The 26089-nt window shown below is 52.3% G+C and overlaps 1 protein-coding gene across 6 annotated transcripts; it reads right to left on the reverse strand.

The window, feature by feature from the left end:
* Window positions 1–712: 712 nt before the first annotated feature.
* Window positions 713–25997, reverse strand: FLOT2 (flotillin 2). 6 transcript variants are annotated; one of them, XM_001376101.4, is made up of 11 exons: window positions 25827–25997; window positions 16653–16734; window positions 7254–7344; window positions 5935–6058; window positions 3939–4057; window positions 3741–3854; window positions 3517–3636; window positions 3223–3437; window positions 2756–2939; window positions 2046–2195; window positions 713–1961 (listed from the first exon to the last, which is right to left on the reverse strand). In XM_001376101.4, exons 1-11 carry the CDS (start codon window positions 25873–25875, stop codon window positions 1923–1925), a joined length of 1287 nt encoding a protein of 428 aa, XP_001376138.1. In that variant the 5' UTR covers window positions 25876–25997; the 3' UTR covers window positions 713–1922. The 6 variants fall into 6 exon arrangements, with proteins under 6 accessions (XP_001376138.1, XP_007485673.1, XP_056675517.1 ...); XM_007485611.3 differs by lacking the exon at window positions 7254–7344 and adding an exon at window positions 13253–13343; XM_056819539.1 differs by lacking the exon at window positions 7254–7344 and adding an exon at window positions 13253–13343 and having other exon boundaries at window positions 713–2195; window positions 25827–25982.
* Window positions 25998–26089: the final 92 nt, after the last annotated feature.

Below are 26089 nucleotides of genomic sequence, written 5' to 3' on the forward strand. Positions count from 1 at the left end.
AGAGAGAAGGGAAGGGTTCAACCAGGAGGTATCTGGGTGTCTGTCTTTCCACAGCCCCTCCAAAATAGCCAGGGTCCAACTAGTGTGATCTTTGCCCACTTGCTATGAGCTGAAACCTGCGTTTTTACGTTTTAAATCACTGACTTGGAAGAGTGGCTTGGCAATGCTTTGGAAGACTTGTCTGCTCCATCTGGCCATGGCAGAGCGGCTTCTGGTCTTAAGAGATTTTGGTCCCCCACAGATCTCACCAGGAATATTTAATTATTTTCCCCTTCCTTGCTGTGTCCCTTTTATCCAAGCTGCAGTTGATAATTTATTTATTGGAAACCCTCCCCTTCCATCTTGGAGTCAATACTGTGTATCAGTCTCAAGCAGAAGAGCGCTAAGGGCTAGGCAATGGGGGTCAAGTGACTTGCCCAGGGTCCCACAGCTGGGAAGTGTCTGAGGCCACATTTGAACCCAGAGCCGGCACTCCATCCACTGAGCCAGCCAGAAGCCCCCCAGATTTCATTTCTGGAGGGGTAGCTCCTGAGGCCAGCAGAGGTCTGGAGGCTGTCATCGCCCTTGACACCACTCCTTTCCCCATATCAAATTTCTGAAAGAGCCTGGCTGGGTGGGGTGAGGCGGGGCACCCTCGCCCTCTGGTGGACAGGCAGGGAAACGACCATCGGCTCTTCTTTCCCTCAGGGGCACAAAGGACACGGCAGGCGGCTGGGTGCAAGGAGTCTTTATTCTATCAGAGGAAGGTGGCAGGGCCAAGGCCAGACATGCAGCACTTACATGCAGGGGCAGCGACGCAGGCCAGGAACGCAGACCCCATTCAGGTAGGGCTGCTCCAGCCCAGCTCCTGCCCCAGGATGCTCCTGGCCCGGCCTCTGGCCACTGGCCCCATGGGCGGCTCTCAGAGCACAAGGGTGGGAGAAGCTCCCGAGCAGCCCGGAGGAGCGTCGAGCAGAAGGAACAAGAAGATGGAGCTGTGCCGGAGTGGCGTGGCACGAGGAGCTTGGAGGTCTGGGCAAGGGGCAGCACCGAGGGGCCAGGGGTGGCCCATCCCCATCCATCCACTGGGACGCAGACGCCCCACGATAAAGGGTTGGGAGCCTGGCCGGCTTCCCTCTACCATGGCCTCCCCAGGGCAGGCAAAGCCTGGAGCTCTGGCCTCTGCCGTGCCCAACCTGCACCTGCCACCTGCCTGCCCGACGGTCGTGCCCAAGTAGAGCCTTATGCACGGGGCCAGATGGCCTCCTGCTGCTCTTGGCCCAGAAGAGGGCGTCCCCCTGGCCCGCAAACAGCCCCATCCAATGATTCCGGCATGTCCACCAGCTTCCCAGGGATAGAAGCGACTGTGGAAAGTGGGAGCGGGTCAGAGTTTGGCGGGTGAAGCCAGAAGGGCCCCGACCCGGTTCTCCCCTGCCCAGAGAGAGGGGGACTGGGGCCGTCTAGGGAAGAAAGCCGAGTCCAAGGCTGGCAGAAGCCAGGGAGGCTTTGGCTTCCCACGAGAACAGCAGGGCCACAAGGAAAGGCTTCCCTGGCCCAGGCCACCCTCCTCCCTCACACCGAGTTCTGGCTGGGACCACAGGGTGGACAAATGGACAGCCGGAGAACTTCAAGGCACCAGGATTTCGAGGAGCTGCAAGGTGGCTCCTCAAAGACAAGCAGTGACCATAAACATCCTTAGCTGAAACTATGATTGTGGAGGTGAGCAAAGAGGGGGCCACACACGAGACGGAGGAACGGAGAGAGGAGAGAGGCCAGAAGAGTGAAGGAGGGACGGATGATGACCAAAAAAGAGGACCGACACGGATTGGCTGGACTTGGCAGAATTTCTGGTCCCCACAGTCAGGCACCAGAGTCCGTAAATCTTCCACTGTCCCTGGGATGGCGACACACGTCGGAGGGTGGGGGGACTGGACGGGGCGTCCTCAGCCCTGCGTGCCCGTCGCCTTCTGGACCAGCGGGATCTGCGGGGAGGGTGGAGAACAAGGGCATCGGGGAGGCCCCTCCTCACCTCCGCCACCCCCACCCCCACCGGGGATCAGTCTCACCTTGGACAAGTCCACCCCGGTGAGCGCGTGAACGGAGGCCGGAAGCTCCGCTAGCAGGCGAGTCACCTCGTTGGTCACCTTGCTGTTGTCTCCACTGAGCACCACAACCTCGTCCACTTTGGTCAGCGGCGCCGACACTTTGGCGGCGATCTAGGCCAGGAGGGGGCGCGTTAGAATGGAAGAGGTGACCCTTGGCTCCTGGGAACCTTCCAGACACTCCTCTGGGGTCTGCTCCCACCCCCCAGCTGGACACAAGCACTGACCCAGGCACTGGGCAGTGCCAATCCCCATTTATTTATTGGAAACTCTCACCTTTCATCTTAGAATCAATACTGTGTATTGGTTCTGAGATAGAAGATTGGGGAGGGCTAGGTCATGCGGGGTAAGGGACTTGCCCAGGGTCACCCAACTAGGCAGTGTCTGAGGCCAGATTTGAACCCAGGACCTCCAGACTCTGGGCTTAGTGCTATGCCCACCAGACTGCCAAGGCCCACCACCAAGGCAGACTGTCTAGAGGTCAGGAGAACAGGAGGGGGGGGGGTGGCGCAAGCAACTGAGAAGTGAGAAGGGAGTCCTCTGGACCCAGGTGGAGGTCTGTGCCCACGTGAGGGGTGACCTGGGGACACTGACGAGTGTTCTTGGAGGCTCGGGCCTCTGGGCCTCCCCCAGCCCACGGAAAACTGGGAGCTGGCGAAGGCAGGCCCTCTTACCGAGGGGAGGGCATCGAGCACCAGGGACAGCTTGGCAGCGTGGCCGTACATCTGGTAGGCCTCAGCCTTGAGCTTCATCCGCTCAGCCTCTGCCTTCCCCAGGGCCTCAATCACCATTGCTTCCGCCTCCCCTATCTTCCGGATCTTCTCAGCTTCTGCCTGGGCCAAGAGGACCTTCTTCACCCTGTGGGGAGGAGTGGGGGGAGAAGAGAAGGGGCTCAGACCTCAGCCTGGCACTGCAGCAGCACCACACAGCCCAGGGGGCCTCTCTGTCTGACTTGCAGCTGAAATGGCTTCCGGGGGCATCTCTCTGCCATTCAAACGGGAGCCCTTTAGACCTTAATAACCTCCCTGCCCTTCCAGACTGCCCACCCTGCAGGGACCCCGGGGTGCAGGCCCCGCCGTGTTTGGCTCGGGCACGGCCGGCCCCGGGAGCCTGAGCTCCAAGGAGTGGTGAAGGCCCTCACTTCTCTCCCTCGGCGATCTGCTGAATGCGGTGGGCCTCAGCCTCGGAGGGCTGCCGGATGGTGGAGACGAGCTCCTTGGTGGTCCGGAGGATCTCCTGCTCCTCCACATCAATCTGCTTCTTTCTCTGTACCACCTCGATTTCCAGCTCCTCCTGCCGGATTTTCTGCTGTTCCTTGGCGGCCTGGAGCTCGTAGGCCAGCTGGGCCTCAGCCGTCTGCGGGGAGAGAGGTCACTGGATCCACGCTGCCGTCCCTGAGGCTCTGCCTCCCCCTCCCGGGCTTTGCTGCCCTCACCTTGACGCTGACTTCCTCCGTGAAGGCCGATTTCTTCAGCTCAAAGGCTCGCTTGGAGTCTGCGATGTACGTGTCTGCCAGGAACTTGACGTCCAGCATCTCTTTCTTGCACTCAGCTTCCTGAAGGGGCAAAGTCTGGCCATTGGTGGGCTGTGCTCGGGCTCTGGCAGGAAGCCCTAGGCCGGAGACCGCGCTCCCTCCTCCCAGACCTGCCTCTGCCTTACCCGGATGCCGGCGTCTCGCTCTGCCTGGGCCACTCCGATGTCTGCGTCTCTCTGGACCTGGGCCGTCTGTGACTTACCCAGGGAGCTCAGGTAATTCACTTTATCATATACATCCTGCAGGGTTTAAGGAAGGGCCGTGAGCCCCAAGAGGGCAGTCAGGGCCACGTGGGCCTCCCTCACCCCTGGGGAGGGCCCTACCTTAATGGTGAAGCTAAGGATCTCGATGCCCATGCGACCCACATCCGGGGCGGCCACTTCCCTCACCAGCTTGGCGAACTGGTCTCGGTCCTGGTAGATCTGCTCCACCGTCAGCGTCCCTGCAGGGGCAAAGGTGAACACAGCCTAGATCCAGCCCTTCCTCCCCGGAGCGCCAGGCCTGGAGGCACCACAGATTGGGACAGGATGGTCCAGATGGTGGTACCCAAGACTGCTCTGGGGAGGCCTCTGAGGCTCGAGGGTCCTGGGCTGAATTCCTTCAGAGCCACCTTCCCCTCAATCACATCTATATCACTCAACTTTTCTCCCCTGGAGAAAGAGCTAGCCTGTGGTCAAGCCCAGGCTCCCCAGGTCTTCTCCACACCTGGGGTCCCAGCTTACAACCATGGGGAGCTCAGAGGCCCCCTCCCTGCCCCCTGCGGTGCCCATCTTCCAGAGAGAATGACAGTCAGCCTCAACCATGCACACACACCTGGTCCTCCAACCCAGGCCTTCTGCCTCCTTCCACACCCCCTTGAGATCCACAGTATCATGTCAGCCTCCTCCCTCCATCCCAACCATTGTTCTGCCAGATCCTTCCCTGGACAAACCAGCTTTCTGGTGGGTCAAGATGGACAGGAGGAAGAAAGTACTGAGGAGGAAAGAGACTCCCTAGTAACCCTGGAGGCATCCTCAGTTCCCTGCGGCTGCTGAGGCTTCATGATCCCCGGATTTAGAGTTGAGGACCTGGGTTTGAATCTCAGTCTGCTCCTTGCTGCCTGTATGATCTTGGGTCAACGGCGTAACGGTTCTAGGCTTCAGGTTTCCCATTTATAAAATGGAGTTTAACCATCTGGCTGGCTCTAAATTTGTGATGTTTCTAAAATGTTGAGGGTGGGAGTAAGGATTTTTCCCCCTCTCCATTCTCAAATCTTTCAGTTTAAGATAACTCATGTTTCTTAGAGTCTGGGGATCTCTCAGCCTGATATATAAACTCTTTTTAAACCCTTATCTTGTCTTAGAATCAAAACTGTGTATTGGCTCTAAGACAGAAGAGTGGTCAGGACTAGGCAGTGGGGAGTTAAGTGATGGGTGAAGTGACGGCTAAGAAGTGTCTGAGGCCCTAATTGAACCCAGGACCCCTCCCCACCCTACCTTTGGGCCTGGCTCTCAGTCCACTGGGCCACCTAGCTGCCTCCTGTCTTAACTGAAGGACTTCCAACTGGGTTTCCAGTCCTCAGCCTTCAGAACTGGACCCCGAGGCTCTGTCTTTCCCTGCTACAGGGGGACAGACATCTCTGTGGAGGTGGAGGATGGGGAAAGGGGAGGATTCACGTGAAAAACATCTTGGGCTTTTAGGGGACTCTGGGTTCAATGAGCATCCATGGTATAATGGGGAGAACAGAACCCTTCAGACGGCCCAGAGCAGGGAAGGCAACTGACCACTGCTCTCCTCTGATAGGGCCTGACTGGGCATCTCTGTGGAGGAAGGCTTGGGATGAGCTGGTCCACGTCCACAGGCAGTGAATGAGAACAGTGAGGATGTTGCATCCCAGGCCCGATGGTGGGAATTACAGATGGGGGTGGGACACTCAGAGGAAGTTTCCAAACACTTTGCAGTTGTTGAGTCGTATCTGATTCTCTGTGACCCCAGGGACCCAGGCACACCAATATTCTTCATGGGGTTTTATTGGCAGAGACACTGGTCTAGTCCCTCTTGCCACTGAGACACTGAGCTGGCTTTCTAATACTGTCTAAAAGTGAAAATAGGCTTTCTCGGGAGCTTGTGGGTCCCCTCTCTGTGCAAGTCTTCAAAGAGGAGGCCAGATTGCAATTCGTCAAGGATTTGGCAGAGGGGGATTCCTCTCGGGGTTCGGGCTGGACCAGATGGCCTCCGAGGTCCAGGCCAACTCTGGAATATTGGGATTTGTGGCTAAAAAGGGCAGGGCTGGATAGGGAAAGGAAAGAAGGCTGGGGCCCAGGTAGGAGCTGCCCCCACCTAGGATGGATCGCAGGTGGCCCTCGAGGGTCTGGAGGACCACATTCTTGATGTCATGGACATTTTTCCCCAGGAACTGCTCACAAGCCACCGCTAACAGTTCATTCTCAGTCATGATTTTCACCTGCAAAGAAGGAAGAAGCCCAGGAGGACACATTAGCTGGAGCAAAGGGGTTTAAAAAAGAAAGAGAAAAAGAAAAAGGAAAAAAAAGCCTACGGCAGGCAGCAGCTTCTGCTCCCCTTCACCTGGGCCAGGGGCCCTGCCACCCCCTGACTTCCCTGCCTCGCCAGGCTGGGTGTAGACTCCATACTGCTTGGGGAGAGAAGCCACCACACAGTTTCTGTTCCTTCCCCACCTACCCAAGACTATAACTCTTGTGGGCAAAAGGGCATGCAGAGGCCCTTCTCCATTCAGCAAGAAACTGGACGTGCTGGTGTCTGCAGCAAGCCAGATGTGACTGTGTTTGCAGCAAGCTCTTCAGGAGCACCCCAATATTTAGGCCTTAGGTGAAGCCCCAGAGACAGTGGAGGTGGTGGCAGTACTGGGGGCCAGATCCCAGCAGCACCGCATTCATAGGTCCTTTTTGTTCTTACCCCCTTGGTCTGTCCCCCATATTGTTGGCTAACTTCCCCCCCCCAAATGACTTTCTGATCACTAAGGAGAGACACCGGTGCTGAGACAGAGAAAGAGGGAGGTGGACTGCATCAGAGAGATGAAGAAAGAGAGCCAGAGAGAATGGATATGGCTCTCTTCCTTTTTTTTTTTAACCTTTTCTCTCAAAATCAATACTGTGTATTGGTTCCAAGGCAGAAGAGTGGTCAGGACTAGGCAGTGGGGGCTTAAGTGACTTGTCCAGGGTCACACAGCTAGGAAGGGGCTGAGGCCAGATCTGAACTGAGGTCCTCTTCACTCTATGTCTGACTATCTACTGAGTCACTAACTATTAGGCTCTTGATCACCTCCCCCAGTTCCTGATGAATCTAGAGCCAGGAAGGGGGCCTGCAGTCCCGGGCAGCCTGAACAAGCAGCCTCCAACACCTACAAAGACCTTGAGATTAGAATAGCCAGGGTTCCAGAGAGGGGCTGGCTGCCACGGCCAGGCTGAGGAGAGAAGGTGAGCGTTATTCATTCTGTCCAGGGATGAAGACGGCAAAGCAAGAGAAGGTTAAAGCCTGGGCTCTGCAGAGAGATGGGGGCGATGGGTCTGCTTGCTTGGGCTCGGGGGAGTAGCGGCGGGCATGACCTGACTGACCAGGCTGCCTTGGGTCCTCTCTTCCCCCTCCCCTGGCCGGACACACATGCGAGGCAGTTACTGTACCTGGGCGACGCCCGTCACAGTTAAAGCTACCCCCTCGGCCGTCTCTACGTCCTCACAGCGGGGCTGCAACGTCATTATCTCTAGGGAAATCCTGTCAAGAAACGTAAAACATGTGTATGTGTCTGGGAGGGAGAGGTCCGGGGTGCTGGGGCAGCTCTGAAGGCCTTGGTGACTCCAGAGGGGCAGGAAAGTCCCCTGGGCTGGGCTCAGGCTTTGAGAAGATCAGGAGGTGAAGAGGGGTGGTGGCAGGAGAGAGAATGGGAACAGGTAGGCTTCTCTACCTGCCCCCCCCCAGAAGGTGCACCCCCTAATTCCACATTAAGATCAGCCGGAATTAATGAACATAGGAAGAGGAAAGCTGTGTGAGGGATGGTCTGAGGGGCGGGAAAAACTCCATAAATGTTAGATGGATTGAAGAGCCTGGAAGTGGCTTGGTCCATTCTAGGGAACAAATGCCAGGGCCAAATTAATGAGGGAAATGGAAATGGTGTCCCATGGTGTGTTGACTGTGGCTACGCTTGGGGGGCCTAGAGAGGGAGGCCAGACAGGGTCCAGGTTAGCATGGCTCATCCCACAAGGGAGATTTGAGATTGGTGATGTAGAAGGTGGTAGGGGAAAGGGGGCTGCTGAACTAGACCTGGGGCCCTTGGGACCTAGAACTTGGGGTTCCTGCTTCAGCTATCTAGGGACTGCATCCCCTGGAAACAGCCCCATTTGGAAAGATTCTTACAGAAGCAGCCAGAAAATAGTAACTTCTAGGGGATGATAATTACCTGTTGACTGCCCTAGAATACCCCGATAGAGTCCCCCGGTAAGATGCCTCCTGCCCTACCCCCAGGCTGCTCCTCCTGGTGAATTGGGTAGCTAGATATGGACCATGAAAAGAAGTAGACTTTGATGAGAGTTATTGGGAGGGATAGTGATAAGACTCAATAGAATGAGGGCTCAGGCTGACCCACCACTGGAGAAAAGGGACTGAAGGTCCCCAAATCACCTACCTGACTGGCCTCCCCTGCTGTGATAGCTATTTTCCTTTGAGGAAGATTGAAAAGGAATCATCTGGACCAACTGACCCTAAGGAGGCAGCTCAGCTCCCTTTACTGGACCTTTGCAAAGCCTGGGCCTCATGCTTAGGGGGCCCTCCCTCCTGCTTCGGTATCCCTTTGTATTGAATGAAGCCTTTTCCAATTCCTTCCCCACAATACTTTACTTTTTCATCTACTTGGCATATATTTTGCATATAATTCTCTGCATTCAAGTTGTTTCCAAGACATCGAGGTGGCTCAGTACATAGAGCCCCAGACCTGGGTTCAAATGTGGTCTCAGATACTTCCTAGCTGTGTGACTCTGGGCAAGTCACTTAACCCCATTGCCTAAGCCCTTGCCACTCTTTTGTCTTAAAACTGATACTTAGTATTGATTTTAAGACAGAAAGCAATGATTTTTTTTTTAAAGGCCAATGGAGTTGTAGGCACTGGCTGGGGATATTTCACTTTTGCCTAGCACAATGTCAGTCATACAAGTATTCAAGGAATTCTTGCCTTGTTGTGTACTCTGTGCTCATCAAATGCTGGGCTTATTAGGGGGGCTGTGCCATTTAGAGCCCCGGCCCCAAATCCTATTCCCAAACCATTTTGGGAGTCATCTCCCTCTTACCTCCCCCTGCACATGAGTGACCCCCCCCACCAGGAGATGTCACTAAGCCCTGGAGAATCGGGGTGGAAAGATGCCTCCCCTGCCGCCCCCTTAAGAGCCCCAGCCCCAACTATTCTGGCTCTGAAGGAGCGAGGATATTACAAATGTCGAGGAAGGCTGCAATGTCACTGGGGGCCATGGTTTTAAGCCTAAGAAGTATCTGGGGGGCAGTGGGGGAGGAATTTTCCCTCCCTTTTTTCCCTTGCACACTTGGGGGGATTAAGGGCTGAGAAACTAGCTCAAGAGGCTGCTGGGTAAGAGCTGATCTTGAGCTAGGAGAAGCCAATTAATCTCCTAGGCAAGGCTAGTTTGCCCTCTTCCTCTAGTCGTTAGTCCGAGGATAATCGGAGTTGACTTACTGGGAGCATTGGCTCTCAAGTGTCTGATCAGGGGACAACTGGATGTGCCTGGCACTGAGTTAAAAACCAGTCCCTGCCTTCCAGAAGCTCCCAGTCTAAAGGGGGAGACAGGATGGGAATAACTAGGAATGTGGGTGAAAGCTACAGATCCAAGAGGTCTCCTGCAGAAGGGAGGATATGAATGAAATCTCTATATATTTAAACCCTTACCTTCCATCTTAGAATCAATACTATGCATTAGTTCTAAGGAAGAAGAGCAGTAAGGCCTAGGCAATGAAGGTTAAGTGATGTGCCTAGGGTCACCTAGCTAGGAAGTGTCTGAGGCCAGATTTGAACCCAGGACCTCCTGTCTCTAGGCCTGACTATCAGATACCCATTGAGTCACCTTGCTGCTCCCCTAAATGGAATCTTGTAGGGAGACTTTCAGGTACCTTGGACCAGCCCAAAGTCATGGAGACTAGAGGGGAGCATTTGGTTCAAGGAACTGTCAGGAGGCCAGTGCAGCTACATTATAGAGTATGCAGAGGAGAGTCTGGGGTTAAAGATTGAAAAGGAAGGACAGGGCCGAGTTAACAAGGGCATTAAAAGCCAAACGGAGGACTTCATATAACGATCGATGCTAGAGTCATGGGGAGTTGCTGGAACTCAGTGGATAGTGGAGGGATGGGGTCAGACCTGTACTTTAGAATAATTCTCCAGGCAGCTATCTGGAAGATAGATTAGAGGGAGGAAAGATTTCAAGCAGGGAGATGATCAGAAGGCTTCAGGGTAGAGAGATGGGGACCTGAGCAAAGATGGTGCCCCCGGTAGTTCACAGAAGGGTACATAGACAAGAAAAGCCGTGTGAAGGGAGAAATATGGGGTCTAGCAGTGGCCAGGGTCTATGGAAAGAGACAAGGAAGCTAGGAGATTGAGAAGATGCCTTTGACAACAATAGAGAAGTCTGGATGAGGAGAGGGTTTGGGGATAGGGAATAGAGCCAGGCCTGGAGAAGGAGGTCCTGGTCTCGGACACTTTCTAATTGGGTGACTCTGGGTAAGTCACTGAACCCCCAACACCTAGATCTTTTTGCTCTTCTGACTTAGAACTGATATCTGCTGTTGATTTTAAGACCGAACATGATAAAAAACAAACAGAAACAAAAGGAGAAGGCTTGGGGGGAATAATGAGCTCTGTTTTGGACATACAGAGTTTGAAATGTCTACAAATTATTTAGCTGGAGATGTCCAAAACCAGGTGATGAGAGTCTGGCAGTCAGGAAAGAGAGCATGAAGAAATAAGACAGATCTGGGCATCATCAGAATAGAGATGAGAATCGAATTTAGGAGTCTGGCCGAAAAGAACACTAAGCGAGATGTTACTGTGGCACTTCATTTGTGTCCACTTTTTGTGACCCCATTTGGGGTTTTCTTGGCAAAGATACTGGAGTGTTTGCCATTTGATTCTCCAGTTCACTTGACAGAAGAGGAAACTGAGGCAATAAGAGTTAAGTAACTTGTCCATGATCACATAGCTAAGAGGCGTCTGAAGCCACATTTGAACTCAGGAAAATGAGTCTTCCTGAATCCAGGCCCAGTGCCTCGCCCCGAGTGAGATAATATTGAACAAATGTAGAAGAGGACCCCTAGGAGAGGGTCTGGGTGGGGGAGCACTCATGGTGTGGATGGATGAAAATGCAGTGAAGTCATGGTCAGATAGGTAAAAGGAGAGTACTCAGGAGAAGATGGTAGAGTTTCAAATGCTTCAGAGAGGTCAGAAAGGATGAGGACTGAACATAGGCCATTAGATTAGTAATTAGAATGGGAATAAGTTTGGCCTGATCTTTATTGAAGTGTTGGAAGAAAGCTGAAACTCAAAAATGAAGAAAAAAAAAACCAAAAACTGAAAAAAAATGTTTTTTTGGTAATTAAGAAATCACTGGTGACTTCGGAGAAACCCAGATTGCAGGAGGTTTCGAAAGTGAGTAAGAAAAGAGGAAATGGAGCCAGTTTTCTCAATGAGTTTAGCTGAGAAAGTGAGAAGGGCAGGGTCAAGGTTGGCCGGGAGGCAGCTGCCAGGGTCAAAGGAGGGTATTTTTTAAGGAGGAGGGAGACACGGGCATGTTTGTAGGCAGCAGGGAAGGAAACGGTAGATGGGATGAGACCCAAGATAAAAGGCAGGACACAGAGAGGGGCGAAAGGAGGCAATCTGCCTGGGAGAACATTTCCAGAAGGGGAGGCAGCCCCCACAAGAGATGCCACATGCCGCTGTCTCCCACCAAAGAACGCCCTTAGACCGCCGTGGAGTCAGATGCAGCTGAGATGAGAGCTGAGAAAGAGCTGCCCTGGGATCAGATGCCAAGGCAGAGGAGGGAAGGAATGCTTGAGAAGAAAGATGCCCCTCTGTCTGGGTGAAAGGGAGGGGAAGCATGTTTGGGCACAGGGGTGGGAGGGCAGATGACATGCCTTTGAGGCAAATGTGGCCTCAAATACTTCCTAGCTGTGTGACCCTGGGCAAGTCATCTAATCCTCATTGCTCAGTTCTTACCACTCTTCTGCCTTGGAACCGATACAAAGTATTTATTCTAAGACAGAAAGGAAGAGTTTTAAAAAAATAACAATAATGGAATGAGGTCAGCAACAATACAGAAAGTAGAACTAGCTACTTGTTATTTCGACAGATCTCTAACCCAATTTCCACCACAGATAATAGTAGGCTCAGCCAAAAAGAACAATATAATTATGATGGGGCCTTACCAGATTCACCTAGGCGCTCTCCTCCTCCTCTTCTCCCCCCACCTCCCCAGAATTGGTTCCAAGGCAGAAGAGGGCTAGGTAATGGGGATTAAGTGATTTGCTCAAGGTCACACAGCTGGAAAGGATCCGAGGCCATATTTGAACCCAGGACCTCCCATTTCTAGAACTGGCTTTCTATCCATTTAGCCACTCTAGCTGCTCCTCTTGGGTTTTCTTTTCTAAAGCGTGCCTCCCCTTCCAATCATTTGTAGTTTCAGGATCCCTATGATGCAGAAAAAAGGTGTGATTTGCCCCATTTCACAACCAGGAAGACTGAGACCCATTCAACAGAAATAACTTGCCCAAGGTCACACAGTGAGTTAGTGAACTAGTGGAGGGCCAGGGTTCCCTGCCTCCCTGGCCAGGCTCTGCTCCCCCTGGAAGAGCCATCTTGAAGGGGGCTTTGATGGCAGGGCCCTGGGCTCAGTTTCCTTGAGAGAAGGGCAGGGGGAAGGCACTTGTTCCTTCCTGCCTTGGCTCCTGGCCCTCTCAGAAAGAAGCTGGGGGGAAGTTGTGCCTGAAGCTGCTAGCAGGGCTAGGCTCCTCCAAGAGGACTATGGGGGTCTCCCTGACGTGGGGATCCCCGAGGAGGGATGGCATCCCCCGATTCCAGGCAGGACCCCTCTCTCATCTGCACAGGCTTTAATCTCTCCCCTTCACAGACAGGCAGGCCATCCAGGCTGAGGGAATCTGGCATGCAGAAAAGGGTGCTATGGAGGCAGCAGAGGAAGCAAAGGCCAAGGGTGGGGGTATGCCGACAGGGCAGAGACTCAGGAGGCTTGGGGTGACTGCAGCTGCATTCCCTGGGCCACACCCCAAAGATGCTCCCAGCCCCAACCCTGCTTGTGGAGGGCCAGCAGAAGGTCCCACCTCGTGGGTCAGGACCAGGCGTTCTGCATCCCTTGTTCTTTTGCCCACACTGCCCTGAGGTGGGGAGGGCAAGGGCTCCAGAGACGCCCCTCCCCCAGGCTCTGGGCCTTAGCCTGGGGTTCGGAGAGGGTTCGAGGCTGGAGCCACCCACACCACCAAAGCTGCGAAGGGGGGGGAAGGACACGCTGGGAGGGTCCCACTTGGAAGGTCCGATCTGCTAGCTGTCATCCGCCTGCCGGGCCCCAGCGGGGCCAAAAGAAAGAAGATTAGACACAGAGGGAAGATGCAGGCGGGTTATTACCTGTGCAACCCCTGTTACGAATAGCGGGACCCCCTCCGACGTCTCAATATTCTCACAGCGACACAGGATGGTCATAACCTCCAGAGTCAGTCTGAGCGGCAGCCAGGGAGGGGGCAGGGAGGAGGAGGAGGAGGAAGAGGAGGAAAGGGGGGAGGGGACACAGCAAACACACACAGTGGTTACCAGATCGGCACTGACACTCGTGCCCAGAGCAGGGCAGGGCACTCCGAACCTCATTCACCCTCTACCCCCCTCCCCACCCCACAAGCCCCTGCAAGCTGAGGTGCCCGACTGTGGGTGTGCTGAGCGCTAGGGCCCACTTCCCTGGCACAAGCCGCCCCCAGATCCCGGACTCTGTGGACGACTTTGAGGCCGAAGGTTCTGGGGGCAGGAGGGGGCCTGGGAGAGCCTCCCTAGCAGCTGGTGACCACGCGCCATTGGGCGATGGGCACAGCTGTGGGGCATTTGTGAAAGCTTGCTTGGCATCCCCTGGAGTCCACCTCACTCTCTGCCAAAGATCATGGGTGAGGAGGAGTCCACTTGGCAGCCAACATGACGTTTCTTTAAAGCTTACAGTCTAGTGTTGTTGTTTTTTAAAACACACCCCACAATTCCTGGCAGTGCTGCCCAGGGGGCCCGTCCACTCGGGGTGAGTGACCGTAAACACTGCCCGGCCTGTTCCAGGCCAGCATCTGGGCTGCTCAGGTGTATGCTCGGGGGACAAACGCCTCTGGGAATGTTGGCACAACAGCGCTGGGAGACCAGAGCAGCTTTAGAAACAATTGTATCAGGCAGGCGCAGCCCAGCAGCCCAGGCGCCATTTAGGCCTGCGCTGCCAAGGTTTTCTCCTGGTGATATGGATCTCTGGGAGGTGATTGCAGCCCTGCTCCTCTGGGACCAGGGAGGAGTCAGTCATTCGAAAAGCAAATGGGGAACAAGGAAGTGGGGGCCGGGACAGGGAGGCTTCAAATTCTTCTTAGCAGGCCTGGATGCCAGAAAGAGGGAGGGACAAGGTGCATCAGCCAACCTGGGGGAGAAGGCTGAGCCTCCAAAGAAGGGCAACAAAGATCAGGAGGCCAAAACCCTGCCCAATCCCCCAATTGGAGAGGCCTGGGGCTCAGTGCTGGGACCCTGGGGACTCCTTGGCCCTAGAGTGGCAGGAAATGTCTCAAAAAGGCCAAGTGTTCCCTTGGTCATCTTTGGGGGTCCTCCGTGGCATTGATCTCAGCATGGCCCACCTCTCCCTCTTCTTCAGGTGTTCCTCCCTCTCTGCCTTCATGTGTATGCATGGATTGTGCTGCAAAAATGCCCCCTGGAGGCTCTGGTGGGGTTCTTCCTTATTTTAATTCCTGCCAGCAGGTTCCTCTCTCTGAAGGCTGATGCATTGAAGGGCAGAGCTCCCAGAGTTAGCTCAGGGCTAGAAGCCAGGAGGGAGAGTGTGAGGGAGAGGAGGAAGAGGGAGGGAAGGAGAGAGGAAGGCTGCAGCTCAGAGGCCAGAGGTGGAAGGAGAACAATGTATCAGAGGGAGACCCCTTCCATCATGCTAGGGTGGGGAGATGGGAAGGAGGAAACACCCTTTGGTGAGATGAGAGCAGGTCCTGGCCAGGTGGACATAGCCAGCAACTCAGGGGATCAGCCTTTAGGGAGGTTGGGGAAGTTCCTGGTCAGTGGGTGGCTGGCCACTTCTGCCCAATTCCTGTCTGCACAAGGAGGTTGGAAGTCCCTGGCTCAATACCACTCAGCTGGAGATTAAGCCCCTAAAGTCACCTTGGGGACAAGGAAAGTGGCATGTGGGTCCATGCCTGAGAGAGGTCCCTCTGTCAGTATCAGGGTGCGAAAGGAATAAGGGAGTAGGAGAGTTGTCATCAGGCAAAGTGACAGGAAGGGGCTGGAATCTAGAGGAAAAGGTCAGTGGCATCAGACTGAACGCCAGATCTTAGTTTCCCAAGGGCTGGGACCATCTGTCCAGACCCTTCTGCTTCTGAGCACAGCACCCTCTGGGCCAAGGAGGGTCTTGGTCCTGCTCAACACCACCCCAGGACTCAGCTGTCATGGAGCCCATTCTCCTAACTAAGGAAGAGGGAAGAGAATAAACATGGATCAGAGACAGGGGAGCCTGGCATGGGCCAAGGCTTTAACCCTAGGTTCTGTCAGTCACTTCTTGTGTGACCTTGGCAAATCATGTGGCCTTTTGCTTCTCTAAAATGAAGGGGTCAGACTCCAACGTGCCCACCAGCTGACACTAGCTAGGATTGTGGGTGGATCACTTCCAGGGAGGAACACATCTGGGGTGGCCTTCCCTGTTTTCCCAGCATGCCAAGTGTCTGTGGCAGACCCCAGAATGGCATTCTGACATCTCTGTGCCTGGACCAGAAAGAATTCTTAGCACTTATGGGACAGAAAGCTCCCTGGGGCCTCAAGACGCCAGATGAAAGGCTTGTTGACAAGGTAAGGAGAACAGATGAGGAAGAAGGGATGCTGATAGAAAACCAGAGGCAGTGACTGCCCCCCCTCCCCCCGCCACCCCAGGGCCTCCCACTCCTCAAGCACCAGTTCTTCCCTCCTAATTCTGGCTGTGTTCTTTTAGGTATACAGTGATAGGCTGAAGGGAATCCCTCTTCCCTTAGGCGTACCGCTCAAGACAAGAGGGCATTTAAATTTCAGGTCTTCTTCAGTGTTCCCCATGATCACCCCAATTTTCAGGATAAGATACTCCCCTGAAGGACTGTGGGAAATGACCACTTCAAAAATCGAAGGAAGGGGTGGGGAGTGGGGGTGGTTGCTGCTTTGTTCCTGGAGGGGAAGGGAGACTCTAGGTCCATCTCATCGGGGCTCCCTCAGTCTGATTCCAAAAGAGCCCCAAGCACCAACCCTCCCTTCCCTTGCTCTATCTACACTTCATGTATTCTTCACAACCCCCTTGGCCACAACACTCAAACCTTCTTCCTCCTAAGCACCCACCACCCAGTTCCTCCAACACCTAAAATACTTTGACCTCAGCCTAGAAAGAATGTAAACACTGAGTCTTCTCTTGTTTATCTACTGTCTGGATTTCTACTTTCCTTGACGGTATGAAGGCCCTGTGGCTCCACGCACACCGGGCCTAGACAGGCATGGAATTAAGGCTATCTGACAGAGAAATGTGTTGTTTGAGAGCAGAGATGTTCTTGATATATGGCATCTGAATTCTCCAGTGTCACCAGCCCTCAAAGGAAGGGCTTCCATTGCTACCTTGGCAGTGCCAACTTCTACCCCATGGACCTTTGGTCCCACATGGCAGTTCAGCTAGAAGGGCTGGGTGCATGCAGGAGCCAGCTCAGATCATCACCAAGGAAGGAGAAGTCCTTGAACTGCCCTCCCCTTAGCCCGGCTTCTCTCTCTCTGTCTCTCAGGCCCTTACCTCTGTGTGTCCGAGACGAACCACCAGGCCCAGGCCCAGCCTCCAAACACATATTTCTTCGCATCTGGACTGAAGCAGCCCCCTGCAAAGTGAAGCAAAGTCAGGCCTATTAACCTGGAGTTCACAGAATCTCAGAACTGTGGGGGCCCGCAGAAGCTGTCTCCGGTTCATCATCCAGGTGGTCAGGCTGCCATGAGGCCCACAACATCCCCAGGGGCCCATCTGCTTGGGCAGAGTTTGTTTTATTCATTGGGAAGATTTTCCTTACATTAAGCCCAAACTGGTAATTCTGGCTCCCTGCCCTTAATTAGCTGTCCTGTTGTCTATCTCCAATCTCTCCTATTATGCCTCCAGTCTATTTCTCTATCCCTTCATTTGGGGAGAAATGCTGGCTCTGGGTTCAAGACATCCTTTGGAGATTTTGTTCAGTCCTATCCAACTTGCTGTGATCCCATCTGGGGTTTTCTTGGCAGAGATACTGGAGTGGTTTGTCATTTCCTTCTCCAGCTCATTTGACAGATGAGGAAACGGAGGCCAGCAGGGTAAAGTGACTCATTCAGGGAACCACAGATTAGATACTGGAAAGATTTGCTATTTCCTTCTCCAGTTCATTTGCCAGATGGGGAACCTGAGGCCCGCAGGGTGAAGGGTCTTGCCCAGGGTTACAGAGCCAGTAAGTGTCTGAGGCCATATTTGAACTCAGGAAGATGAGTCTTCCTGACTCCAAGCCCAGCACTCTACCGCTGTGCCAGCCAGCTGCCTTTGGCACTCATCATCACTATAAATGTTCAGCAAGCACCTAATATATGCAGGGCCCTTGGACACAAGTGCCACTCTAAGTAAGCCTATAATCTATTTGGGGACACAGAACACGTAGGGAGAATGACACCACAAGGTCACAACTCCACACAGGGAGCGGGAAAGAGAGAATGGGGGGAAGGAGAAAAAAAGAGGAGAGGGAAGACAAAGGAAGGGGGAGGGGGAAGCGGGAAAGGAAGGAAGGGGAGGGGAGAAAGCAAAAACAGAATGGTAGGATGTGTGGTGAGAGTTGTGCTGAGCCTCAAAGGCATAACCACTTCCATTACTACCATCCATGCTCCTAAGGTTTTTCTAAATACTTATTGAAAAAAGATAACAATCTCGTTACTCAGGTCCCATTTTGTGGATGAGACACTGAGGCCAGGAGGGGTAAAGTCCCTGTCCCACAATGTAAGGCAGGAGGAGAGGATAAAGCCCGTGCTAAGCGAGAAGTGAAAGGATTCCAGGCTGGCAGGGTGGTGTGAGAGCGCCGGGCACAGCCCAGGACCAAGGAATGGAACAGTTTGGAGCACAAAGTTTGTGAGGCATGGGGTGGGGTGTGGGTATACAAAGGGAGAGAGCTTTCAGCAAAGACAAAGGAGAATTGCAGAAATGGTATCAGAGATACCTGGAAGCAGAGACAGGTTCAAATGCCAGCTAGAATACTTATTAGCAGTGTGGGCCCTGGCCAAGTGACTGAGCCTCAGTTTCCCCATACCTATGGGGCTCCCTTATAAGGTTGTTGTGATGCTTGAACAAGCTCAGGAAAGAGCTATGACAAACTATGGTTCCTGCTCTGTTGAAAGGAAGGGGACAAGGTTACAATTGCTAAGGAAGATAAAGGGTAGTAAAGAGGAGAGTGAAGAGTTTGCCTAGGGGGCAGTTGGGTGGCTCAATGGATAGAGCCAGACCTGAGACAAGAGGTCTTGAGTTCAAATTTAGCCTCACACTTCCTAGCTGGGTGACCCTGAACAAGTCACTTAATCCTCATTGCCTATCCCTCATTGCTCTGCTGTCTTGGAACCAATATGGAAGGTAAGGGTTAAAAAAAAAAAAAAGAGTTTAACTAGCCAGAGTGGACCCATAGTGCGCAGTGTCCCATCTTTCTCCAGAAATATTCAAGGCTTTGGAACGTAAAACATCAAGGGGTGCTCTAATACTAGTCTGACACTGCTGAAGACAAGGGGGCCCGAGAAGTCTTTGGTACCAGTGAAAGCTATCATGGCAACTTAGAGCATCCAGGCTGGGTAATGGTAATTGAGTAATGCCCATGTCTACAGTCTTGTAGGATTTACAAAGACCTTTTCTGTTAAAAGAGAGGTAATCCAAAGGCTTGTAGAGACAGCTGGGTCATCTTTTCTGGAAAACATTTTGGAACAGGGAAAGAAGTGACTAAGATGGCTGGCTCAGGGACCTCATTGCTAGGCACATTGTGGGGAATCAAAGAAAAATGGGTCCAGTAAAAAGTAAAACAGAACAGAGCTAGAAAGTACTATTTTTTTATGGGCATAAAAAACTGGCCACAAAGGGGGCCAATGTCCTGAGGAATGACCAAAGAAACTGTGGTCCAGGAATACAATAGAAATCATCACAGTGTAAAAGAAAAATCGAGGAATTGAGAGACGTGGGAATTGACACAGTGAAATAAGAACCAGGAGGAAAGTGTATTTAATACCCATGACAACACAAAGGAAGGCAGTGCTCAAAGGCCTGGGAAATTTGACAGATGTTGTGACCGATTGTGGGAAGGGAGAACTGAGATTGAAATGTGTTTCTCCCTGGTTGAGAGAGAAGTGGAATGGCCTATGTGTGCAACATGGCAGGTTCTGTTTCTTGCTGGGCTGCAAGCTGGTTTTTGACTAAAAGACTGATTCTACAAGGGGGATTTAATGAGATTTGGGCGGAAGTTTGAGGTCTGAAACCAAAAGGCAAAGATAAAACTCAGAAGTCTGTAGGACATTATCACTGATCTCATTTCACAGATGAACAGGCATTGGAGGAAATGCTGGTTTTGGAGACAGAGGATCTGAGTTCTGATTCTGGCTCTGTGACCATGGGCAAGTCTTTAATCTTTGATCTTTCATTTCCTCATCTGTAAAGTGAGGAAGTTAGACCAGAAAGTCCTTTGGGTCATTTCCTGCTCTCTTAAGTCCAGGGTCCAATATTAACATGGGCAGGCCAAAGCCCAAGGGCACTTGGGGGCTAAGAAAGATCTAAATCTTTCTTAGGATTAAGTGAAATTGGAGGAGGGTCCAGAAATCATTCCCTGATGTGGGGCCAAACAAGTGTCTGGCCAGTTGCCACAGTATGGTGGAAAGAATTCTGGGTTTAAAAGTCCAACAAAGGCCCTGAGTTCAAACCCCAGCTCTGCCACCAACTACCCCCGATTCCAGGATGGGTGTATGACTTGACTTCCCTGAAACCTATTTCTTTTGTCTATAAAACAAGAGAATTGGGCTTTTCATCCAATTCTTAAGTGCCTACTAAGTGCTAAACTAAGTGGAGTCAGTGCATAGAGTATTGGACCTGAAGTTAAGAAGATTCATCTTGTGACCAAATCTGGCCTTAGTCCCTTACTAGCTATGTGACCCTAGGCAAGTCATTTCACCTTAATGGCTTCGGTTTCCTCATTTGTAAAATAAGCTGGAGAAAGAAATGGAGAACCACTCCAATGTCTTTGGCAAGATACTTAAAATGGAGTCATGAAGAGTTGGAAATGACTGAACAACATAAAATGCTGGTCTTCGAATCAGGAATACTTGAGTTCAAATCTAGCACCAATCACTTAATATCTCTGTGACCCTGGACAAGTCGCTTATCCTCTGTTTGCCTCCATCCCCAGGAGAAAGAAATGGCAAATTGCTCCAGGATCATTGTCAAGAAAACCCATTGTATTGTATGGTCCATGGGGCCATGAATGACTGGACCCGCCACTATGTCCTGGGCATTAACTGTCCCTTTCCTACCTGGAAGGATGAGATTCCTTTCCAGCTCTTAAATATCTGACCTCTGAGCCAGTACCTCCTTAACCCTGGGGTCTGGCCAGGCTGACACTTAACATGGGATAGCCCAGCACCAAAGGGGGTACAAAGGCTCAGTGGGGGTGGGCTAAGAATACAGGGAGGTAGAACCTATTAATTCTTGCCCCTACCCCACTTTTCTCTTGGCTCTGCTCACCCTGGGTTCTGATCTGCCAATTAGAGAGACCAGGCCAAGGAAACCAAAGGAAACCTGGCAGGGCGCCAGTTTAGCGTTGACAACAGGAAATCCAAGCTCTTTAGAACAGCTTTCCTGCCTTCTCTGTCTCTGGCCTGAAGGCCTTGCCTAGCAAAAGGCCCTCCACTGGGCATGGGCTCCTCCAACCCCTTGCCTCCAAGCCTGACCACCCTTCCTAGGCTTCATTCCCAACAAGGACCAATCCCCTTCTTCCCCTCCCAAGCCTGGCTTTCCTCAGTCATTGACTTCTGATTTTTCATGTTCTTGGGGAGTTTGTGGAGAATATAACGGACCTCACAGAGCAAACGCCTCTAAGTCCTTCACTGGAGAGAAGGGGAAGCTGGAGGCTGGCCAGAAAGGAGTGACAAGGCCATGCTGGCCATTCCAGAGGAAGGGCAGGACTCTGACCCAGATTTCCTGACTCCTAGGAATCTCTTCCTATCACCATCTTCTTTGCCCTGTTTGTTGACCCAGCTTGTTTCTACTTCCCAGTCTTCCCTAGCTCCCTCATTTTCTGTCCTCCTCCACTATGGCACCAGGTCCCTGCCAACTTTGCCACCCTCTCCTTGTTCTTAGCTGAGGTGGGGCTCAGAGCATCAGTCTTCAGAACTAGGCCAGAAGACAGGTGAGTATCTCGTCTTCCAGTGGGTCTTTGGGAGGGGCCTAGAAACAGCTATATGGAGGAAGTCCAAAGGGCTCTCCAACTGCCTGGAGAAGAGGAATTTAAGGGAATAAGCTTGGGAGGGGAGGGGAGGATGTGGTGACATCAAGATTTAATTCTCTAGGGACAGCTCAGTGGATTGAGATCCAGGCCCAGAGATGGGAAGTGCTGGGTTTCAAATCTGCCTTCATACTTGCTAGCTATGTGACCCTGGGCAAGTCACTTAACCCCCATTACCTCACTCTTCTGCCTTAAAATCAATACAAAGTAATGACTCTAAGATGGAAGGAAAGGGTTTTAATTAAAAAAAAAAAGATTTAATACTCAATCTCATATTCTCAAGATTGAGTATTAAACAAAACAAAAAAAATTTATAAGCTGCATGGCAGAGGAGAATCAGGAGGAACCTGGGCTCAAATCTCATCTAAGACACTGAATGCATGACCATAGAGAAGTCACTTGAAGTCTCAAAGCCTCAGCCTTGCACCTTTGTAAAACAGGGTCAGTGATGCCTGCACGACACGTCCTGCCAAAGCAGTATAAGGGTCAAATTAGATAATGTACAAAAAATGCTTTGTAAAACTAAATGCACTATGCAGACTGAGATTTTATTCTAGGGCACTTGAGCAGTCTAAGCAAAGGGTGAACAAGAGGAATTTGTCCCTGGGTAGGAGGGAGAGAGGCTGGTCATCAATGTGGTCACACTCTGGGAGCAGGGCTTAAAGGAGGTATCTCCAGGTTTGTCTCAAAAGATTATAGGTGGTCTTTTCTTTTTTTTTAAACCTTTACCTTCTGTCTTAGAATTCATGCTAAATATTAGTTCCAAGGCAGAAATGAGATAAGGGCTAGGTAGCTGGGGTTAAGTGACTAGCCCAGGGTCATACAGCTAGGAAGTGTGTGAGGTTACTTTTGAAACAGGACCTCCTGGCTCCAGGCCTGGTACTCTATTCTATTCCCTCAGGTAGGCTTTTCTTGCCCCCATCCCTGACTACTACAAGTCATAGAGGGGAAGGACATATTGGGTTGCTCCAACACAGAGATCCATTTTCCCCAGAAGATGAACCTCTATCCCAGCTCAAAGCCTCAGAGTCCCAAGCATCAGAACCCCTGGGCTGGAGTGCTATTTCTTCACTTTTGATCCTTCTGAGGCTTCAGTTTCCTCATCTGTGAAATGAAGGGGCTGAATTCTGGATCTCAGTGTAGAGTTATGCAAGAACAGTGAGTTCTCAAGTTCAGATTCAGTGAGTCCACTTGGGGGTTCAAGATCCAAGTAGGTCAAAGACAGAAACAATGCTCTGATATTACAGCATGTTTTTGAAAACAAAGTGAGTACCCGCCAACAGCATTTGTATGAAATGTAAGAAAAACCTAGTGGTTATCAATAAAATGAAATATTACTTTGCAGTAAAAATTGAGGAATTAAATAAAAGAAACAATAGAAGAGAAACAGAGAAGATGAATGTGAAGATGGATTCAAAATGATCACAAAGAAGTGACACCTTGAGGGTGGGGACTAGTGAGGGAGCCTCCTGCACTCCTAGCAAGTGAAAAATTAGGAACATTTCCAGAGAACAGGTGAGACAAAATGTACCTCCTCCTGTGGTGGAGAGGTGAGAGCTAGCTGGGCCCAAAGCCAAGGCTAGGGGAAGTTGCTGGGTGGGGGATTTTCCCCACTTACTCTTTTTTCTTTTTTATATAAGGGAGACTTTGATAAGGGGAAAGTCATTTCCAGGGAAAAAAACAAAAACAAACTCAAAAGGCATGAATAAAAATCAGTTATTAAAAATGAAGGATGTAGGGCAGCTAGGTGGCTCAGTGGAGAGCCAGGCCTAGAGACAAGAAATTCTGGATTCAAATTTGACTTCAAATATTTTTTAGCTGTGTGACCCTGGGCAAGTCACTTAACCCTGATTGCCCAGCCCTCACCTTTATTCAGCCTCGGAATCAATACTGATTCTACAACAAAAGGTAAGGGTTTAAAAAAACAAAAACAAAAACGAAGAGAATAGACTCAAAGGCCTCTTCCATCCTTTTTGGCTCTAATCTACAATCTCTGCCCTAGGCTAGGGAATGGATTATAGGCTAAAGAAGGCAATAAAGAACAGACAAAGAGTCCTGGATCTGAAGTCAGTTCTGTTCCATACTTCCAGTGTGACTGGGATAACTTCTGTGGGCCTCAATTTCCTCCTCTGTAACATGGAGGGGTAGGGGATATGCATGTATATTATAGATTAGTTCTAAATCTATTCTCCCACGAGGCAAGGGCAGGGTGGAATAAATCATTCCCTCCTTCTGGTTGCTCTCACAACACTGCCACTGCCTTGATGCCAGGGCTGAGTTTTGGAAACCTGCCCACTCCACACTCCACCTTCTAAGCCTCTGCCTGTCCATAGGCCCAGGAAGTACCCACCCTCTCATTTTTTTCCCACCCCTTGTTTCCTTAGTCTGGAAATCCTCACTCCCTAGAAAATGGGCTAAGGCCCTGGTTGGTTTGTTTGTGTGTTTGGCTTTGTTTTGTTTTTTGCTAATAGCTCTGGAGGGGATGTAAGATGGAGTTATGAAGGAAGAAGAGAGAGCTCTTCATCCCTCCTTAGGTGGTTCCTGGAGAAGATCTCATCTCTTAGCCTTCAGAATATTCAACAGAGATGGAAAAAGGAAATTTTGGTCAAAGCTCTGGGAACTTTATCTCCATAGATAGGGAAAGAGACTCAGGGAAGGTCTAGTGGAAAAAGCATAATTTTGGAGTCAAGAGGGCAAAAGGTTCAAATCCTACTTGACAAAAATGGGTGACCATGGGCAAGTTACTTTACTGGGCTTCAGTTTGCACCTCTGTAAAATGATGGGGTTGGACCATTCCTTTCAGCTCAATAGAGAGGTGTTTCTGTGTCCCTGTCCTGAGCCTAAGGCTCTGGTCCTTCTGCCAGCACTGTCAGCACCCCAGTGGGCAGGGCTGGGATTTCCTTGGTAATTGAGAAAGCCTTCGATTTTTGGGATCAATGCTGGGCCCAAAGCCACAGCCCACACCTTGATAGCTCATGGGTGAAAACCCCCAACATTACGTTGCTCAGAAATAGCACACACACACACACACACAGAGGGAACACCAACAGGCTGGGAAAACTCCAGGCCCAGGTCCCAGCCTTGGTGCAGAGATGCCTGCCAGACTGAACCCCTTCCCACTGAGCCAGTGTGGGCCAGTCATGCCCTCCCAACCTCTGTGGAAAGGTGAGATGTCAAAGGGCCTTCCTTCCGGCTGCCCATCCCAGCTCAGACTGTCTCAACAGACAGTGTTTTGCAATTAGGAACATCTCCCACAGCCCTCAAATTCCCCAATCTTTAGGCTTTCCCCTAGGGCAGGGTGGTGCCTCCACGCCCATACTTGTTACTCAGGTGTTTCACCCCAGCTTTTTTTTTTTAAGGAGAAAAGTAACGGATTTCTCCCCAGCTCTCAATTCCCTAGCCCCGGGTGGGGGAGGGGGGAGAGGAGGAGGGAGAAAGGGGATTCCCAGAATGAGGAGGGAGGTGTCTGGCCTGCAGGGCAAAGCTTCTTCCCCAGCCCTCGGCTACATGTTGCTAAATCTCGGAGGATGGAAAGCTGCCAGGACTGTTAAACATCCCCAAACCGTTTGTTTCCTTTACAAGGGAAAGCCTTTGGGGGAACATACGTGCCCTCGATTTTCTGCTCCCCCCTACCTGGAGGGGGGGGTCACCAGAAGCACCAGAGGGGAGGTACCAGGCGCTGCCCAAAGTGGGGGTGGAGTGATAAACACTAAGCACTGCAGAGAAGGAAGGCGAGGACCGGGAGGGACGGAATCCCGTCTCCCCCCACGAGATGCCTAAGAGCTGCATGTGGGGCAGAGGAGGGGGTGGGGGCAGGGTAGTCTTCTTAAGGAAGATGAGCTCAGACCCACCATCCTAGTCTTCCGTCTGCCGGGGAAGAGGCAAACCTGGGGAAGGGAGACACGGGCAATGCCACACCCTAGGGGGGGTGGGGGCATCTCTGTGCTCCCCTAAGGAATCCCTTCTCCTGGCACAGTCGCTGAGCCCAAGCAATCATGCTGCCCATTCTCCTGGCACCACCGCTAACGTCCCCTGGCAGCGCCCCTTCCTCTAGCACGCCCCCCGCCCCCCCGGCAGCCTCCCTCATCTCTGGGGCCGCTCATTACCTCCTACACCTGTGTACCCGGTCCTTATGCTGGCCCTTCTCCCCTGGCAGTGCCCTCACACTGCTGCCCCTTCCTCTGGCACGACCTTCCCAGACACCCCTCCCTGGCACCCCCGGCGCTGCTCATGTCCTCCTACACCTGGGTCCTCGGTCCAGATACCAGCCCTTCTCCCCTGGCAGTGCTCCAGGCTGCTGCCCTTTCCCTTGGCACGACCCTCTCCGCACCCCTGGTGCTGTCCATTCCCTCCTACACCTGTGTCCCGGTCCCGACGCCTGTCCCTTCTCCCCTGCCAGCATTGCCCCTTCCTCCTTTACAAGCTCTCCGAACCCTCACCTGACACCACTAGCGCCTCGTTGGGTCCCACCGTGTAGCAGTTGCCCATGGCGGCTGTGGCGGGGACAGCGAGGACAGCCGCCACACCAGCCCCAACTCGCGCCTCTGCGGGGCGGGGCGGGGGAACCCGGAGCGGGGAAGAGCCCAGCCAAACGCGCCTGCGCACTGGGACCCTTGCCGGCCCCGCCCAGCCCAGGCTAGTCCTAACCCGCAGCCCCCTACCGGAGTGTTCACGACCGGAAGTGTGGCTCTGCCGCCATGTT

This window comes from Monodelphis domestica, chromosome 2, assembly GCF_027887165.1.
Source record: "Monodelphis domestica isolate mMonDom1 chromosome 2, mMonDom1.pri, whole genome shotgun sequence".
Lineage (NCBI taxonomy): Eukaryota > Metazoa > Chordata > Mammalia > Didelphimorphia > Didelphidae > Monodelphis > Monodelphis domestica.

Bases quoted from the DNA above. Each gene is read 5' to 3' on its own strand.
- FLOT2 (XM_056819539.1), bottom strand. From the start codon at position 25,875: ATGGGCAACTGCTACACGGTGGGACCCAACGAGGCGCTAGTGGTGTCA. The intron at 13,344-16,652 runs GTAAGGGCCTGA...GCTGCCGCTCAG, and splicing joins TTCGTCTCGGACACACAGAG to ACTGACTCTGGAGGTTATGA. The intron at 3,855-3,938 runs GTAGGGCCCTCC...TAAACCCTGCAG, and splicing joins TCCTTAGCTTCACCATTAAG to GATGTATATGATAAAGTGAA.